The 18,669-nt window shown below is 40.5% G+C and overlaps 1 protein-coding gene across 3 annotated transcripts in view; it reads left to right on the top strand.

Moving 5' to 3' along the window:
* The window catches only part of ctnnd2a (catenin (cadherin-associated protein), delta 2a), a 256,428-nt gene that overhangs the window by 161,848 nt on the left and 75,911 nt on the right, over positions 1-18,669 (top strand). For all 3 annotated transcript variants that reach the window (XM_084340351.1, XM_084340349.1, XM_084340350.1), the window contains exon 13: positions 11,355-11,487. In XM_084340351.1, coding sequence (XP_084196477.1) covers positions 11,355-11,487 — 133 coding nt within the window. The remainder of the gene's footprint in view (positions 1-11,354; positions 11,488-18,669) is intronic.

The raw sequence follows: 18,669 nt of genomic DNA, 5'->3' as shown, positions 1-18,669 counted from the left end.
AAGTAGATGCAGGTTTGGAAAACCTTCAGCACCACCCAGCTTGAACTTGGGAGTTTGACAATACAAAAAGTGTATGATGATTATTTTCTTGGGGGAAAGAGGCACACATGTATAGATATCCACAAGGTCTTACTTTTTGGAGGAATATCCTCTGGTCTGATGACACAAAACTTTTACTGTTTGCCATAAGGACTGCTGTTATGTTTGATGGAAAAAGAGGGAGATTTGTAAGCCGAAGGACACGATCCCAACGGTAAAGCCCAGGGGTGGCAGCATCCTGGTGTGGTGCTGCATCATTAGGATGGAAAATGATGTGAATGTATTAAGCAACATCTCAAAACAAAAGCCAGTAAGTTAAACCTTGGTAGCAAATGGGTCTTGGACAAATTGACAATGAATCCAAGCATACTTCCGTAAGTATGCTTTAAGCCATTTTTCTACAAGTTGTAGAGAAATGACTTAAGGACAAGGCAAGGTATTTAAGTGGCGATCACAAAGGTCTGACCTCAATCCGAAAGAAAATTTGTGGTCAGAACTGAAAAAAGCGTGTGAGCATGAAGCCTACAGACCTGACTCTGTTACATCAGTTCTGTCAGAAGAAATGGACCAACATTCCAGCCACTTATTGTGAAAAGCTTGTGGAAGGCTGCCTTAAATGTTAAACTCAAGTTAAAAGATTTAAAGGCATTGCTACCAAATACTAACTAAGCGCATATAAACATCTGACCCACAGGGAATTTGATGAAAGATGAAATATCAGTCGGTTTACTGTTATTCTGACATTTCACATTGTTAAAATATAGCAGTGATCCTAACTGGCCAAATACAGGTTGTAGTTTTTCAGTGATCATGTTAATGAGAAACACAATTTCTATTATAGAGGTGAGGGGTTCAAGAAACCTGGTAAGAAGAGCTTGATATCTATTGAATTAGCTTCATGGCCGTGTATCTTTCTAATCAGGTTTTTTAAAAGAAAAAGTGCATGACAAAGTTTTTGGTATCAGTGGAAAGCATTTCAGACATCTGTGCCTACTGGCCAATTGTCATGATTCATCATAATCCACCCACAATCACAGACAAATACACTGTCAAATACTTAGTGATACACTCTCCATGTGGCCCTTATAACAAATCCATAAATGGACTGACCTTTGTCTAACAACAATTCAGACAGAGTTTCAACACAGCAAAGTAACTGAGACTGAACTCAAAATGGAACCTGTCAATAAAAGTTTTCAGTGGAATAACTCTAAATCATGTGAAAACTGTCTAGGCAATAATAGTTCATATAAATGACAGCTGCTAGTAGGTGTGTGTACAGTTTACAGTCTATGTCGATTATTGTGCACACTGAGCACACTAGAAATGACTATTTCCCTCTCACAAGCTTTCTGTCTCCACCTCATCTTTTATCCATCCATTGCTTTTATTTAGAGCTGTGCAGCTTGTCACCTTGGCCTCCACTTATCCCGTTTTGTGGTGTTTAACTTCCCATGTACTCCTCTCTTTGACAGAGAAGAGAGTGCGCTTTAAAACTAAGAGAGAGGAAAAATTAAATAAAAGAGAAAATCTAGTTCTGTGATGAAGATGTTTTTGTAAATGGGGCGCAACAGTCAATTGATTTTACCCAGAGTGTGTGTGTGGGCAGTTTGAAGGATTCACAGTCGTGTACAAAAGTGTGTGTTTGTGTGTGTGTGTGGTTCTGAGTATACGAGTTGTCTGGCAAGTCGTCTCTTGTTTAATACCAGGACAGGTCTCTGACCTCTATAGTAAATGCCTGGTTCTGTTATGTGAATCTGACTGTGGATGAATGCATTACACACATGTCCGTACACACACACAAACACACACACACACACACACACACACACATCCCGCTGTAGACAGTGCTAATATCTAGCTTGACCTTATCAGTGTGATATTCACATGGCAGAATAATTCCGGATAATTTGTGGTTGCGTTATACACACAGACACACAAACTGACAGTGCGTGGCACCTTCATTAGGGACGAGGCACGAAGATGCATTTGTTGGTCATGCACACACACGCACGCACATGCACACACATACACATTCATGGGTTTGCATCCTCATTAGCATCATCACAGTAAAAATAGCTCACCTTTCTTCATTCAGAGGCCAGAGCAGACTAGTTGACATGATTGCATCTCGGCTCGCAAATCAAGAGACAATGGGGCAGTAATTTTTCAGAAAGCTCTCCATCACCACCAGTTTAATCTTCTGCTTGCACTATGATTGGCTGAGTGTAGTGGATGGGTATGTGATTGGTCATTTTGTTCACTTGTGTTGCATCACTGCTGAAGTTAGAGTGGTTCTTGTCAGTCTTAACTGACATCGTTGCAGTGGATTCTGCTGATGGTGGTTCACTGATGTCAGTCCAATCATCATTTTGCGAAAAAAATCAACCCCAGTCTAAAGAGGGCTGGTATTAGTCATCTTAAATTTGAGACACAATAGTGTACTCCTCACGCCTCATCGTTAAACAGCTTTACTAATGTTGTTAGGACTTTTGAGGAGGGCAAGAAGAAAAACAACTCTCCTGCCAGGATCAGTAAATTAGCAATACTGTATATCACATTGTATCTACAGTACATGTCTACTGCAAAACCATTTTTCCTGTTGAAGCTCACTTATTTTCTGCTTTTCCTTTGTATGTTGATTTGGATGTAGTAATGAAAACCACTATAATAAGTTGACATCTCGCCTGTGTTAAACTGTAAAAAATGAACAGACCTCCTTGTAGTGATACACCGTACAGTAGACCAAATTATAGTTCCCTTCCTACGTTGGACACAGTACACAAGCCATACTAATGGGGGTAGCAGCATGATGAAGTCCACTTTAAACAACATTGCTTTGTCTCTGGCCACAACCAAATTGTTTTTCAACTGGATAGATGTTCTGAAGGAGCCAGGTCGTGCCTTATTCTTGCTTTAGTTACAGTAACATACACAGCTCAATCTTAATGAGCGTGTTGTGTGGTACATTGTAATGATCTAGGTCACCTCAGCTTCTATTGGCCCGTCTAATGAATGTTTGACTGAGTGTATGTTTCACTGGCCTATTGTTTGGCTGTGTAAACATCCAGTAATTGCACTGTGTAACGGGGGAATAGTGCCACCGGGCTGAAAATTACCGATCAGCAAATGTGGGATAATAGCTGATGTGAATGTGTGCATTTTTGCGTCTTTGTAGATAGGGGTGTGTATGTTTGTGTGTCTTCAATGCATATGCAATATGAAAGGTTGCGTGCTTTATTGAATGTTTATATGCATGTGAGTGTGTGTACCTTGCTTGTATGTGTTCGATACACTGTGTATGTGCATGCCCTTCTCTGGGTGTGTATATAAATGAACACCTGTCTGTCAGCTTAATGCCCTATTCGATTAGGCCTCCGTTTCTGTGTGTTCAGCTAATTGCAAGGACTAGTGCCGGCGTTTGTGTTTTCCTTACCCTGGCAAATCGCTCCATGGCTCTGCACACTAATGTTCCCCTTCATCAGCCCCACCCATGCTAGAGTCGCACACGCACTCTTAAATGACATTTTCTACATTTTAATTTTCAAGTAGACACACTTATCCAGAGCAAATTATCAAAAGGGCAACGAGTAGAAAGAGCCACAATTCATAAAGTGCTGTAAATTGGTGGAAAGTATTTGGGCAGCAGAGCAGTGATACAGTGAAAGAGGAGCAGATCCAGAGGAAGACTCAAAGATAAGAAGAAATGTATCTCCCTCCTACTTCATGTGAATCCTCTTTTAGATATGACACTTTTTGCATAATCACTCCTACTATCTCAGGACTTTGTACATGAAGGGCACTTTCTTACTTGAAAATCATACAGTAAGGAAAAATGTTTCCCTGGTTTAAGAACTAGAAAGCAGATAAAAAAAAAAAAAATGTCTTTACCTAATCAAAGAAATATTTGATGCTCGGTGAAGAACCATAATTATTTCACCTATCAGCTTGAATAGCTTGTCATTAATAATTGCAACCTTCCTTAGTCGTCACTTTGATTAATGCAATAACAAGTATTTTAACTTCTACTACTTTAAAATAGTCCCCGATAGCATGAACTATATATTACACTATACTATGATTATATTAATCAAAAATGATAAATGCAAACTTTAATAGTACATCATTTAATAATAAATAGATCAAAATTGCTCAAGTTCTCTTTGAGCTTGCTAGTAACATACAGTAAATTTCATCACCAGCTCTTTCAACACCGTCATCTCTTTCTCTCTCTATCCCATTCATGTTAGTCAGTCTCATTCAACACCTCTCATTCTTCTCACTCTGTCCTTTGTTCGCTTTTATTCAACCTCCTGAGCCTCCTATTCCCAGCTGGAAGATGCCACAGAGAAAGCATATTGATTTTTGTCTTCGTTTGTGTGGTTGCTGCATGAGCTTCAGGTAGAAAAACTCCAGACTCATCTTAAGAAAGAGAAAGAGGCAGAAAGAGAGCGTGAGTGAGTGAAAAGCAGGGGTCGTAGTATGTGCAGACAAAAGGGTGTGAAGAAGAAGCAGCCACATGTGGCCTCTCAGACTGAAGAGATGAAGAGACTTCTCTTCCTCTGCCCAGTCCATTCATCATTTGCGCTTACTCATGGTCTCTCTTCCTCTTTTCTTCTTTACTTTTCCTCTCTGTCTTTGCCCTATGATTTACCTTCTGTGTGGAAATTAACACTTCCAGCTCACTTTTCTATTTTCATGGAGAGAGGTGATCTGTGATTATCAGAGTCATTTCCATTTGCCCATTAATAAGTGGGGAGCCGTAGGTGAAGAGGAGGAGGAAAGTGACAGAAGATGAGGTGTTTTCAACCAGATGACTCACCACAGATTTATTTTGTCCACTGTTTATTTCTGGATGGGTTTCATTCCAGGCTCCATCCCCCAGCTCTAGCTATCCATTTGTCTGCCCAGCTATTACCAGTATCACCCTCTCTCTTTCCCAACCTTTCATTGATCCCCTTTACTGTTGCAGGGATTTGTGTTTGGCTCTTCCAGCTGCTACAGAGCAGAGAGCAGAGACATTTTAGCAAGAGACAAGAGCATGTACAAAACATGTAACTTTGTTAAGGGTACGAGAGCCAAGGTGACAGACAAAATCCAATATTGTACTCAGTCGATATTGCAGACAAATTAAAGGTAGTATCTATAATGATTTTGTATTGATCAACAGTATCACAGATGAATAAAAAGACATGTTTGTATGTATTGCGAAGTTATCTATATTCATGTTCCTTTAGGCTGTAAGAGCCAAAGAGAAACTTAAACTTACCTTTCAAGCATTTGTCAGCGGGGCACATCTACAGAGTTGGCTATTTTCCTGGATAGCATCTTAATTAAGGTCTTGTTTTAATTAAAGAGACCCTGGACTGCACTTTGAGTCAATGTTTGTGCATCTTCACCTGCATCTTATTCTGACTGCTGTTTATTAGTGGAATTGCTGAGGTCTCTTCTTCGTATCGACTTTACCTCCACTAATACACTTTACCCGAGCACGCATACAGGAGCATTTGCACACACACACGTGGATACACATATGTGAACAGATGCACCTATGAACTCAGGTGTGAAAACAACAGGACAGGTTGGATGTGCTATATAAAGAAGTTCAATATTTATTCACATCCATACCACTCTTACACATGACTGCAGAGTAATTTACACATTTTCCCATTTCTTTCAATAATTGACATACATTGGCAGAAATATGAAAGGAGCTGTCAGTGGAAATGAGAAGGTATGATTTTTTTAATAGAAGAGAAGATGCAAATAATAAGAGATAAAGAGAGGAAGAGGAAAAAGGTGAGTCTGGACTGCAACTATGATTCAATAGCCAATATTTGAAACATGTGCCGTTTCCTCCTCGGTCAAAGTCAAGCTCTTGTTCACCTCGTTCGTAGCAACACAAGATATTTGATCACCAAGGCAGTAAATTACCTAAATTGCATTTTCTCTCTTTCCGCTGTTTTTTCTGGTTCTTTTCTCTCTATTCTGTCTCTCTCCCTTTTCTCTCTATCTCTCTCTCTCTTTCTTTCACTCTCTCTCTGCCTCCCCCTCATCCCAACGCAGTGATGAAGATTGATGTTCAAGTCCTAATTAGCATCTGCTTTGGTATGCACAATGCCAGGCTGTCCATCCCTGACCCTCCAATCAGTTAACAGACATGACAGGCCTTGTCCAATCAGATTAAGGCCAGCGGGACAGGCTTCCTGTGTGGAACTGTCACTCCAAATGCATTGTGGGCCCTGCTGACGGATGTGGCCTGGGACATGAGACCCAAATCATGTGCCATTGAGTTTTCAAAGTTGTGTGTACAATCGTGCACCACATGAGATTGTGAAGATGGAGAGTAAGGTCAGATAAATATAATGCTGCAGTGTGTTATATATTTATGCAATTTGTGCATTTGTGCAAATGTTTTTTTTATTAAATTGACATTATTTATTGATCCCATTGAAGCCACCTATGTTTTCACTCATGGTTTATTTTAATAGGCATGTGATCATTTATGTCACGGCAAATGCATTTCAATATTGGAGATACCAGATAAAGAGCATCAAGCATCTCACTGTGTTGTTTAAATAAATAAGACTAAAGACTACAGTCTACGATGTTGCCTGACACAGTGACACTGAGCATTACTGTCCATTGAATATGTGTATGAACTTGCTTTTGTCTTCCATATCATGTCTCCTGTTAATCCCTTGTGCGGGGGATTGCAAGAATCATAAAACAAGTAGCACAGGAGAAGGTAAAGATTGCATATACATTGATTGGCTGAAAATCAAAGATACCCTATGCACAGATGTGCATATCTCCTAGGTGCCAGCTTGTTCAGGGTGAACCACAGAAGACCAAATCGATCAATGGTCCTGCCCACACCAGGATAATTGGATTGACTATTTATTAACAAATAACAAAAAACAACAAAGAACTGAATGATGCGTTCTGCATGTTGAGCTGCACTTTATTGCCACCAGGTGTGCCTTTAAATGGCTGCTGATGCATTCATTGACTCATGCCAAAAAGGGTTGGGGTTAGACCATGAATAGTATTAAAAATGGGTCTGATATAATTCAAATATTAAGGAATTTGAATAAAGATTTTTCTGACCCGTTCAGGGTCAGCAACATAATTACTTTTCTGAAGCTGTTGCTGAAGGGCACCTCAATATGATGGATGCTTCGTCAAGAATGACGAAAACAAAAACCTAAATCTGTATTAATCCTGACTTTAAATATGAATATGTATTGTAGGTCCAGCGACAGGTACAATGTATAATTCATAGTGACTACATCCAAGGCTATTCCACTCACCTGCCTTTCCGTGCAGTTTGACGTTTCATGAACACGAGACACTACATTCCATAACTCAGTGGCACTCATTTTTTATCTTTGTCGTTATTTATCACATTCTCCATTACATAATTCATCCCTCTACACTTTGGCTCTGCCACCTTATCCGTTTGAGTTCAGGGATACAGGGAACATGACAATGAATGATGCAGCAGGGAAAAGATGTATTGCTGTCACTCATGTCTCTCCCTCCACCTTCAGCCTTCCTCCACAGAGCAGAGAAACTGGAATTATTTCCAGCAACAATAGAGAGGCAAAGTCCCGCCCCTTCTGGTGTGCCCCCTATTTCTGAAAAAATGTGTACAATGATCAATAGCAAGGGAGAGTTTTGATCCTGTTGGAACGGTGCCATGAATTACACATATATTTGTCAATTGAAAAGATAATTTTGCAAGTCAAGAAAGTCACAGTTTGTAAATCATTCAATTGTGTGTAAAACCACTCAGTGAACTACATCTTGCTCAGTTTCCTGTGCCGTCACCTTGGCACAGAAAAAATATTACAAAAGGTGAAAATCACAACAAGTGTGGCCGTATTTATCGCTGCAGTTATGCTGAAGGAAAGTTTTGTGCTTTCTCTTAAATAAGATCCCATTGTGGTCCACTGGAAGGGGCATGACTTTGCCTCTCTATCGACAAGTCTGTGTGAAAATCAGCATTGTTGAACACAGTTATCATTATTGTGTTTGTTTCTATATATACCCAATCAGTCAGGATATTGTATATTAATTTGTGTGTACTGTAAATGAGTCATGGTGGGATTTCTGTCCCCATGAGACCTGGGCATGAAACGAGGGGGATATGAGAAGATATTTTATGAAAAGAAAGGAATCCTTTGATAATCTGTGCATTTTCGTATGTTGTACCCTTCCATTACATTTCACCCCCTCCTGAGCGTGCATGTGTGTGTGCGTGCACGTGAGCCTGCATCAAAGCCCTAGCATCACACAGCGGTCTTTTCTCCTGTCCCAGTTATATCAGTCTGTCTCTGCCTTCACCCTCCCACCTGCACCAACCCCCATGCCACCTGCCTTTATTCTCAGTATGTCAGACTGCGTTTCTGCCTTACCTAGTGTTTTCACCGAAAGTATTTCGCTGCATCACGCCTCCGCATGCCTCAAGAAATGCCAAAGTAACCCATCTAACCAGGAACACGGAGCTCTGTGCGGCAACAGTGGCACCTAATTTATTCTCATGCCTACTTGTGTGTCATATCAGGAACATGCAGCTCAGGTTTGAAAAAGGCAAGTCAACAAATTGTTCTGTGCGGTATTTATAACCACACGGTGAAGCATAAAATAATTAAGTATCATAAAGAATATGGCACATAAACGGCAGCATATTGTGTCGCAGATTCCTGGAAAAACCGTTGTGTGGGTATTTAGTGTGAACCCTGCAGTTTTGTTGGCACTGCCTCTTTGATCACTTCTCCTTTTCGCGGGCTGCATCTCTTTCTGTGTGCATCCCGCTGTTTCACGTCATTGGCTTGTCGCCTAGCGGTGCGTCTACAAGGGCTGTAGTTCTCATTAGCACCTGTGTTGACATGACTGGCATCTCATCTGAGGTTGTTTCCCTCTTTTCCAAACCCTTTTTTTTTTTCTCTGCCTCCTACCAGCTTTCTGTTGCCCGTTGTACCTGCACTTGCCTTCAAATGCTCTGGTTTTCCCCCTAAACTCTCCTTCCTCATTCTCATTCTCCCTCTGTGTCTCACTCTGTCTCACTCTATCTCTCTCCTTACCAGGGCTTTTTAATTAATGGCGAGCCATGATGCTTATCTTATCAGCAGATCACTCTGCTTTCTATTAACTACACTGACAGAGCTGGGAGGCTGCAGGCGATGGATGACGCACACACACACACACACACACACACATTCACGCACTCAAACACACACATAGACAGTCATGCACATTACCACATCGTTAGATAGATACATACACTGAAGTACAGACACAGATTAACATGAAGACACTCGCAAATACGTGCACATGCACACACTTACAGACACAAACCCACACAGGGACAAACAGGCACTGAGGCAATTGTGTCCACATAAACACACATCATGATCCTATCTTAATCTTGCCACACACTCACACACATACACACGCACACACATAAACAAACAAACTGCCCTGATGGTATCTGGCTGTGTGATTTAAGGAGTGTTGTTTGAGGGTCTCTCCTCCTAAATCCCCTAAATGCCTTGGGAATCCCTCCTTCTTCCTCCCTCCCTCTATCTCTCCTCTACCTCCCTCCTTCAGTCCCGCTTTATGGCTGAATGAACACTTATCATTCGGCAGATAAAGAGCCGTCCACACTGGAGCTTGCTTTATCTTTGAGAGCCATGTTTACTCCCCGTGAACGCTCTGCTTTTCACAGATGTTTCATAGAGCGCATTCGCCTGATCCGACAGAGATGAGAGCGTGGTGTCGAGGCTTCATTTTCTGCTGCGAAAACTTCAGACACACACGCACAATCCTCCACCCCATCAATTTTAACACTCCAGGCAGGTCAATTGTCCCATATTTACCACATTTTCATGTGTGGGGAGACTGAGCTAGCAGGCAAAATAAATCAGCGTTTTTCACGATAGCTTGATGGGGATTACAGTGAGCTGCATTTTGGCACAGAACAGTGAGCATGAAGGCAGAAACAACAAAATCAATCCTCAAACACCACAATCGATGGGAGCCGCAAAATTTCAACATAGGTTTTCTTCAGATCTTATTGAGAGTTGACAGTTTTTTGAAAGCGGTGTGAGAAAGAGAGAGAGAGGAAGAAACAGAGAAGCAGTTTACAGAGTGGTTGTTGGAGAAAGTATTACTGTAGATTGTGGAGACACGTGTGCACGGGTGTTCACGCTCAGTTGCCCACACTTTCCTGCACACTCATAATTTCCTCATTTGGGGGACTGTGGCAAAACAATTATCAGCAGGGGATAATACAATAAAGGAGGCCATTTCCTAGGTATTACCAAGGGACAAACATTTATTTCACTTTGTCCAGTGTGCTCATAGGAGTGTAAACTCCTAATGGTAGAAAGTATAGAACATAACTCACACCACTCACACTGCAGGCAGCATGCAGGCTCTCGTAAAGCTTTGATGGGCAATTCTTCAAACTTTATCCCTTTTTGTAAGCTTATTCAAGAGGATTTCAGGGCTTGTGTCAAACATCAACATCACGTCTCACCACATCAAAATAATTCAGATGGCCCTCACCTTGACATGGTATGCTTTTGGGATTCTCATTTTTTTCTTGCTTTGCACTGTGTATTTCACACGAAACCACACGCCAGTCAGAGTAACAGACAATGCTTTGTCCTCGGAGCTTTGTAAGAGACGCTGTCGTGTTTATCAGACATTGTGGCAACCGTTTTCAAATACAACGGTAAAGCTTTTATAAACGCACAATATGTTGAATCACCCAGCTATAGGGAATTGAAAGACATTCAAAGAAACACTGTGTTGTTCTTCAAGGAAAACCCAACTCTTAGTGACACGGTTTGAGCCAGATTCTTCCACATTCATTTGCAAAAGTGTTCCTGAATGCCTGCTTAACCTGCTGGCCTCATCTTCACATGCTGTCATTTCCCGTACCTTGGATGAGTGGAGATGACAATGTTTTGGAAAATTGGGCATTCACTGTATGATTTGCATTGCTTCTGTCCCACTGTTTTGCTTAACTTGTTAAGCTCGTTCCCATATGAAAACAAAACAAAATGGATTTTTGACATTTAAATCTGTTATTCATACGCTCTCTTTTTATCTGTCTCTCTTACTCTGTGTGTACTGTGAAACAATATAAGTGAAAGTGTGAATGCGTGTAGCTCTGGGTATGTTGGGAAGAGACTCTCTGATTTTATTGGACTACTTTCAGGTAATCTTCCTGTGTTCCGGCCAGATGCTTTGTTCAAGTGCTGCAGGAATCAAAGTGTCTCTTTCTGTCTGTGTCTCTGCAGAGAGTTTGGGTGGAGAGATCCGGAGCTGCCAGAGGTGATCCAGATGTTACAGCACCAGTTCCCATCAGTGCAGTCCAATGCTGCTGCCTACCTACAACATCTCTGCTTCGGAGACAACAAGATCAAAGCTGAGGTTTGTATCCTTGTGTGTGTGTGTGTTTTTTCAGTGTTGTGTGAGTATTTGATGGAGATTTGGGACTGAATGTACAAATATTGTGTACGCACAAAACCCATTCACATTTTCCCACACATAAATTGATATTTGTAAAGGAAGAATGTGCGTACCTCCCGCATACCACAGACAATACACATGTTTTCCTAGAGATAGCTGCAGTTTAAATGACGGGGGGACATTAAAATACAAGGTGAGAGACGTAAAACATATTTTTTTTGGTTGTTTAACTGATTGTCTTATTATGTTGTGTTAGTACGTTCATTAAAATGTCATTCAGCAGCACATTTATAAAAGTAATTTTACATTTTTTGAGTTTTGCGTGGCACTAAGTCAGGCGTACAGATAGTGAGAGTTTAATGCAGCTTCAGCTGTTTTGCATTTTCCTGCTGTCACTTTAGAGAAATAGTGCATTAGCTAACCCGTTCCACGCTGATGTTCTGCATGATAAAGACTGCTGCAATCTTGTTCTGCCTTCTATTGAGTTGCAACTATAGTGCCAGCAAAGTTAAATTGGTCCCAAAGACAGGGGTTTGTCTCTCAAAAGCAATTTTGGAGGGAAGCCCCTTTGGAACTCTCTAATAAACCCTTTAATAAGGCTAGCGATGCTCTAAAGCAATGGCACATGCAGATACTCTTCATCCAAACCCACAGACGCACAAAGTCTTTTCTTTTTCTCTTTCTTCAGTTGCCCCCAACATACACACACACACACACACACACACACACACACACACACACACACACACACACACACACACACACACACACACACACACACACATCCCTCCTCCTCACAGAATCAATTTACCAGTACATGCTGGTGAGGGCATTGACTTATTTTTTTCTTTAAGAAATGAATTTCAGTAGAGTCAGTCGATAACTGCTACTGCAACCTTATTGAAAAGTGATACCATGTTGCTAAAGTGCTCATTCGCATACAATTACAAAGGAACACAAGCAAACTGAAAAAAAACCCAGAAAAATTTATATTAACTTTCTGCAAATGCAGGCAATTAAATGTAAACATAGAAACACTGCAAATTTTTATTCACACTGACCCACTTACCCACCCACACAAACAAAGACGCACACATACACAGACACAAAAATGCAATCACACTTGCATACAAAAACATCACACTTCAGTCCCCTCCCACTCTGTCAGCCACGCAGCTCTGAAAGAAACCTAAGTGCTCATGTCTTTTGTAATGGGTGTAATAAATGCCTGAATGGAGGTGTCCAACAATAGAGAAAATAGCAACAATATATTGACAGTGGATGATTTAGCCTGCTTCATCAGTCTGTTTGATTGTCTTTGCTCATGAACCAATGCGCCGTTAATCACTATTTACAAAAATTTAATCCGGACTATATCAACCAGCCAAAATTGACGCTTTGCATCCTGTAAAATAAAAAAGAATGCACATATCGCCATGCACTCACTGCCACACAGTCTGTGATTTGTTTATTTTAGACAGTAATGGCCCTATGGGAGCACCCCCCTGCCCTAACACCACTAACACACACATGTACACACACCAATTTATAGCTCGGAAAGGACATCATTTTAGGACACTTTCACTATGACATTTCTAATTCTACAATTCCATTTTATCCAGTTATCTTCCTTCTCTCCCTCCTGCAATTATCTTTGTGAAACTGTATTAAAGTGATGAGTAAATACTCGTTTAAATCTTATCCACTGGACTGAGTTTATTCAGGCAGGGTTTTCTCATGTTCACACGAAACACTACAAGCAGGGCCACTTTAATTTATGTGACAGACATGACAGCTGAGTGTCCTGTGGTCAGTGCAGGTTAATTTGCTTGGTCGCATTACATCCACTCCCAGGTTACACCAAACATCGATAGTAAAAACTATCTCTGGAGACATGTCACCTGTAAAGCAGTTAATTGCAGAGGTGGCTTTTTCTGTGGGTGTTTTTTCAGCAGCGCAGATGCTACTGAATGATCATAGAGGTATTATAGGAATATCATAGGAATACTACAGGCAGCACTGTGTCTGTATGATCGTCTTACAGTATGGGTATAGGCTACAGTGCAGTACAGAATTGAGTATTTATAGTATATATTTTACAAGATATTTTAGACCCAAAGTGAAACTTACAGAAGGGCAGGGACTAACAGAAATGGGCACAATTAGGAAGCCATCTGCTTCTTTAGCGCCACGAACAGCATTGTGGATTTATCAGTACACAGCACAGGCTACTCGTGTTTCAGAGACATGGTCAGGGCCACATTGTAACTTGCACAAACCTCAGCTAGATAAAGGATCAGTGAGTCAGGCACAATACACTAACATATTCAACTTAACAACCCCTCTGACCCTGCTTTCTCTCTGATACTTGGGGATGCAGAGGAGGGATTTCAGATAAACAAAGGGAATCTTTTAGGTCATTTTGCTAACAAGGAGTTTGGCATTCCAAATCAAATGCCTATTGCTGCCACATGTGCGTACACTAACTATATGCAGCACGTGCATTTTGAAGCAACGAGATACACATAGAAATGTGGCCTTAACCGTGTATCTTAAATAGTTTTTAATGAAAAATAAACTTGATGATCACAGCTGACATCGGGTGTTAGGGTTAGGGTCAGGCCAAGAATGACCATGTGCATCGGGTGAGACAATCTATTGTTTTATCTCATGTAGTGTGTCATAGTGGATGGCATCTGTAGCCGCATCTGGGACACCGAACAACATAAAGACTAGCATGTTTGAAGTGTACAATGTGTTTCAAGTGTTGACTAATAGGAACACAACATGCTGTTTTTGTGCACAACTAAAAATGTGGCAAAGCAAAGAGAATGATGTTATTAGTGCCGGGAGATGGAACTGTCTTGTTTTTTTTTAGCCCCATTGTTTTTTTAACATTGTTGTTCACCGAAGACGGTCCCTGGCACCGCCTCCCAGTGATATTTATGCTTGTTTGAAAGTCTGCAAGCAATGATTGATCCTGGCGCAAAGTCTCATCTGTCATGTCTCTCAGCTGAGACACAGCAAGAATTCATGACACCATAATCACCTACTCTGACACAGTGAGCATCTTAACAGACAAAAATATTGTGTAGTCTGAACCTGGCGTGAGAAAGATACAGGATATTAGCTTAGTTAAAGATCCCTTTGTTAGACTGAAGCAATATAACTCTGAAAGCCGTGTTACCCATGGAACAAAGTAACAAACCCCTAACTGTTACCAATGGTGCTTCTTTTTATTTTCTCCATTATAATAGTGCACTTTAAGTTTAGCATTTACTTTGTTCTGGTCACTCTTGAGATTCTTCAGCTTCCTGCATTTTATTTCTGAGATGTTTTAAAACTCAACAGGACCTTTTATCATATTACGTTTGATCACCCTAAGAGGCAGAAACACACACGTGTATGTGCTGTCGAGCAGTCACATTAATGATGAGGTACATCTTGGAACATACTGACTCTTATTGACGTCTTTTTCTCAGATCTTCTTTATATCTGGCAGTATTCATTAAATTTCAAGCAAAGGAAATTCAAAAGAAAGTTTCATAAGAAAATAAGCATTTCATGGCCTTCATAGGAGATTATGTGAATGGTAGTTGGTTTTATCTATATATCCATCTTATCTATTGATGTTCCCTCAACTTACATGCTTAATGTGATAACAAAAAAAACTCCCTTTTGTTCAGTAAACCTCTTAACGTGTGATTGATCTTCAAGGCTGTGACACAGCTGTATTATTTTCTCTTCAGCTAGTTTCAGAGTTGAAGAGACAGAGTAACTTATTTCACTCTCGTTGCTACCAGCAGGCAAATAAATGATATATTAATTCTGAGGCACAGAAGAAGCTGAAAAGGATTGTTATTAGATTAACCCCACTCAAATTCATCAACTATTTACACGCTGTTCTTACTTTTTCCTTCTGTAAGCTGCTTGTTGGCTGTAATTTCTAAGGACAAGTAAGACTTCATTTGACGGGGTTGTGTGATAATTCAGTAACAACTCTTCCATTGATTTTGACTACCAAGACTGCAAAAACTAAGAACAAATCCTTCTTTCAATTGATTTTTTTTTATAATCAGTGTGGTTTTGACTGTTTACTTCACATAAAATGTGCATCCAATTATATTTAACATGGATATTCTGGCAAATTCACAGTATCTAGCTATTGAATTCACTGATAGTTTTGTCAGGACGCTATGTTTAACTTTTCTTGGCAAGGACAGTTAGCATCATTTCAGTAAGTTGATAGGGAAGTGTGAAGAACAGGATCAGGGATGGGTATAGATCTAGTTTAAATGTGGTTATTTTTGTAAGGAAAATCAAATTAATTGGTTACTTTTGACTGCAGAACAGAGCAATAATTTCAACACAGACAAATTCCAATGTGTGACACATTGTCTGTGTCAGATATAGCAATGTCACACAGCCTTCTAGTGATTTTTAATGTTCACATATCACACATTAGAAAAGTAGCGCTTAGTTACCTGGAATAACCTTCGACAGCAGGAGTTGAATATGCATTTCATTGGCACATAACCTGACAGCTTAAATTAGGCAGTCCACACAGAGGATATTTTCTAAAAGGACGATGAGATCCTCTGTGCTTGGGAAGGTTTTTTTCCTTTTATGGGTCACATGTTGCGGTTGTGCCCTGCAGTGCCCCTGCTCCTTCATGTTGTTTCACAGCTGTGTCTTGGATGTTCAGGAAATATCCTGCTCGTGTAGATGCCCCTTGAACACAGAGGAAAGTCACAGCTTTTGATGGTTATTCACATATATTTATACTCCCTTATTTATTTATCAATACTTGTCATTCGATAAACCAGAGATGCCTCAACTACTCTAACAAAATTATTACCATAAAATCAAATGATGGTTATTTGGTTTTGTGATATTAGATATTCACTTAAAGATTTTTCACATAGTCAAGCAATAAGATGTAATTTCCTGTGATTTTAGACCCGCCTAAATGCTTACTAGCCATCTTAGCTATTCAATAAAGAAACTTATTGCTTTTTTAAAATGACAGTAACATCTAAAATATGACAGATGGGGTTTTTAAATAAAAGAATAACCATCACCAGCATTTTTGATTTTGGTTGTGGAATAAAAGCAGATTTCCAGTGTTATGTGAGATGGGCCATCTCACCAAACACACATTATGATTATAGATGGCACCTATTTGTTGTAAGCACTGATCTAAAGAATTCTCTTATTTTCAGTCAGCCAGACAGACACAGATGGCAGGGGACACACTGAGCAGCTAAATTCAGCTACAACATGGCCGCTATTCGTCGCTAAAGTGATACTCTGCAGGGCCAGAGAGAGGGGGAGAGACACAAACAGAGACAGATGAGAGTGAGAGAGATCGACAGAGGAATAGAGAGAGAAATGGAGTGAAAGAGAAAAAAAGAGAATATTACTTTCTGTTATCTTGTTATCAGGTAACAAGAATGCAGTCTGGGGGTTTTGGGAAGTATGGAGAGAGATGATTAAGCAGCAATATGCCTCTGGATATCAAAAGTGTGTGTGTGTGTGTGTGTGTGTGTGTGTGTGTGTGTGTGTGTGTGTGTGTGTGCTTTACCTGTCTCATTGCAGATGCGTGTGTTAATTTGGGTATGTTAGAGTACATGTGTATTTTTTAAATGGGGTGTGGCTGTGTGTGAGAATATCTAAATTTAAGGCCATGTGCACACATGCATTTATGTCTTGTGTCTTTACATATGGCAGTGAACAATCAGATGAACAGAAACAGAGAGACAGCATGAAAATGTGTGTACATGGTGTTATATGTTACTCACATTGTGCGGACTTACCTTCCTTTTGGGGACAAAACCCAAGTTCCCATAATGTACTGATATAGATTAAGTCTATGGCAAGGGTCTTCGATGTTTTTCTGTCCAAGGACCCCTTAGCTGATAGAGAGACAGAGCAGGGACCTCCAACTATATGTATTGTATAAATTCCGTTGCATACTAAAATGGGCTTACATGTAGGGTAGCGTATTGTGTCATGTATAACCAAGCAGCAGCTCTTGCAGTATGACTAAGGTCAGGTGAGTTAGCCTCACCCTCTGCAATTTCTTCAGTGCTTTCATAGGTGGAGGGAATGTCAAGGTCTCTTGCTTGATAAGTTACAATAGAATCCACTGTGGCTCAAAATAATGTCTGTACACTTTGGATAATAACACAGAAAACTGGCCAATGTGTTTCAATGTGTACTTAGTTAGCTGACTAGTATGGATAGGTGACGCACAGTGATTTAGCATACAGTTAGGTTAGCTTGCTCACATGATTGCATGAGGAATCATGGGTAGACTTTAATCAGTGTTGTGTAAATTGTTTTTTTTTTTAATCTTTGCAAATAGTATTTTAGATTAAAATTCCAATTTTAAGAAATCAAACAGTAATGTGGTGGCCGCACAGCAGTAAGTCTGGGGGGTCCAAGGGCTGGCAGACCCCCTGTTGAAGACCAGGAATAAATTGTAAGAAAATGTAGTGTGTGTGTGTGTGTGTGTGTGTGTGTGTGTGTGTGTTTGTGCGCCAGGGCAGATGGAGGTCTGGCCTCAGCTCAGATTACAGTTGACCACAGAGGCAGCTTGGCAAATTCATCTTCAGCATCATTTATTGCTGCTCTAGACATATACTCACATACCATACCCACAAACACACACATAAACACGTGCAAACAGTTACCCGTACTTTGCACACGCACACACACACACACACACACACACACACACACACACACACACACACACACACACACAGTACGAGCCCACTGACATGTCAGCTCATGCATCCCCTTTAGGCACACCAATACACACTGTGTCAGACTAAAGTTCAGTCACATCAGTAATTCATTTTGGGTAGCAGCCTTGTCGATATCCATTTATCCAACAGACCGGTTGAAGGGAGAGGAACGTGCCCCCTGACTCTGTGTCATCCCTCCCCCTCTCCCTCTCTCCCCCTCGTCCTCTCTTACACATATCCATTTTGTTTAGCTCACATCTCTCCCACTTTATTTTGATATTGATTACCTTGATTTCTCCTCCTCCCACCTTTTTTATGACACTTTACGTTTTCTTTTTTTTCCTTTTTTTTACAGCAGACTTGCTTGATTAAAACGCATATCATAAATACA

This window comes from Pagrus pagrus, assembly GCF_965226575.1.
Source record: "Pagrus pagrus genome assembly, chromosome: 20".
Lineage (NCBI taxonomy): Eukaryota > Metazoa > Chordata > Actinopteri > Spariformes > Sparidae > Pagrus > Pagrus pagrus.
The sequence above is the reverse complement of the archived record's forward strand: the minus strand, read 5'-3'. Positions and strand labels throughout refer to the sequence as shown.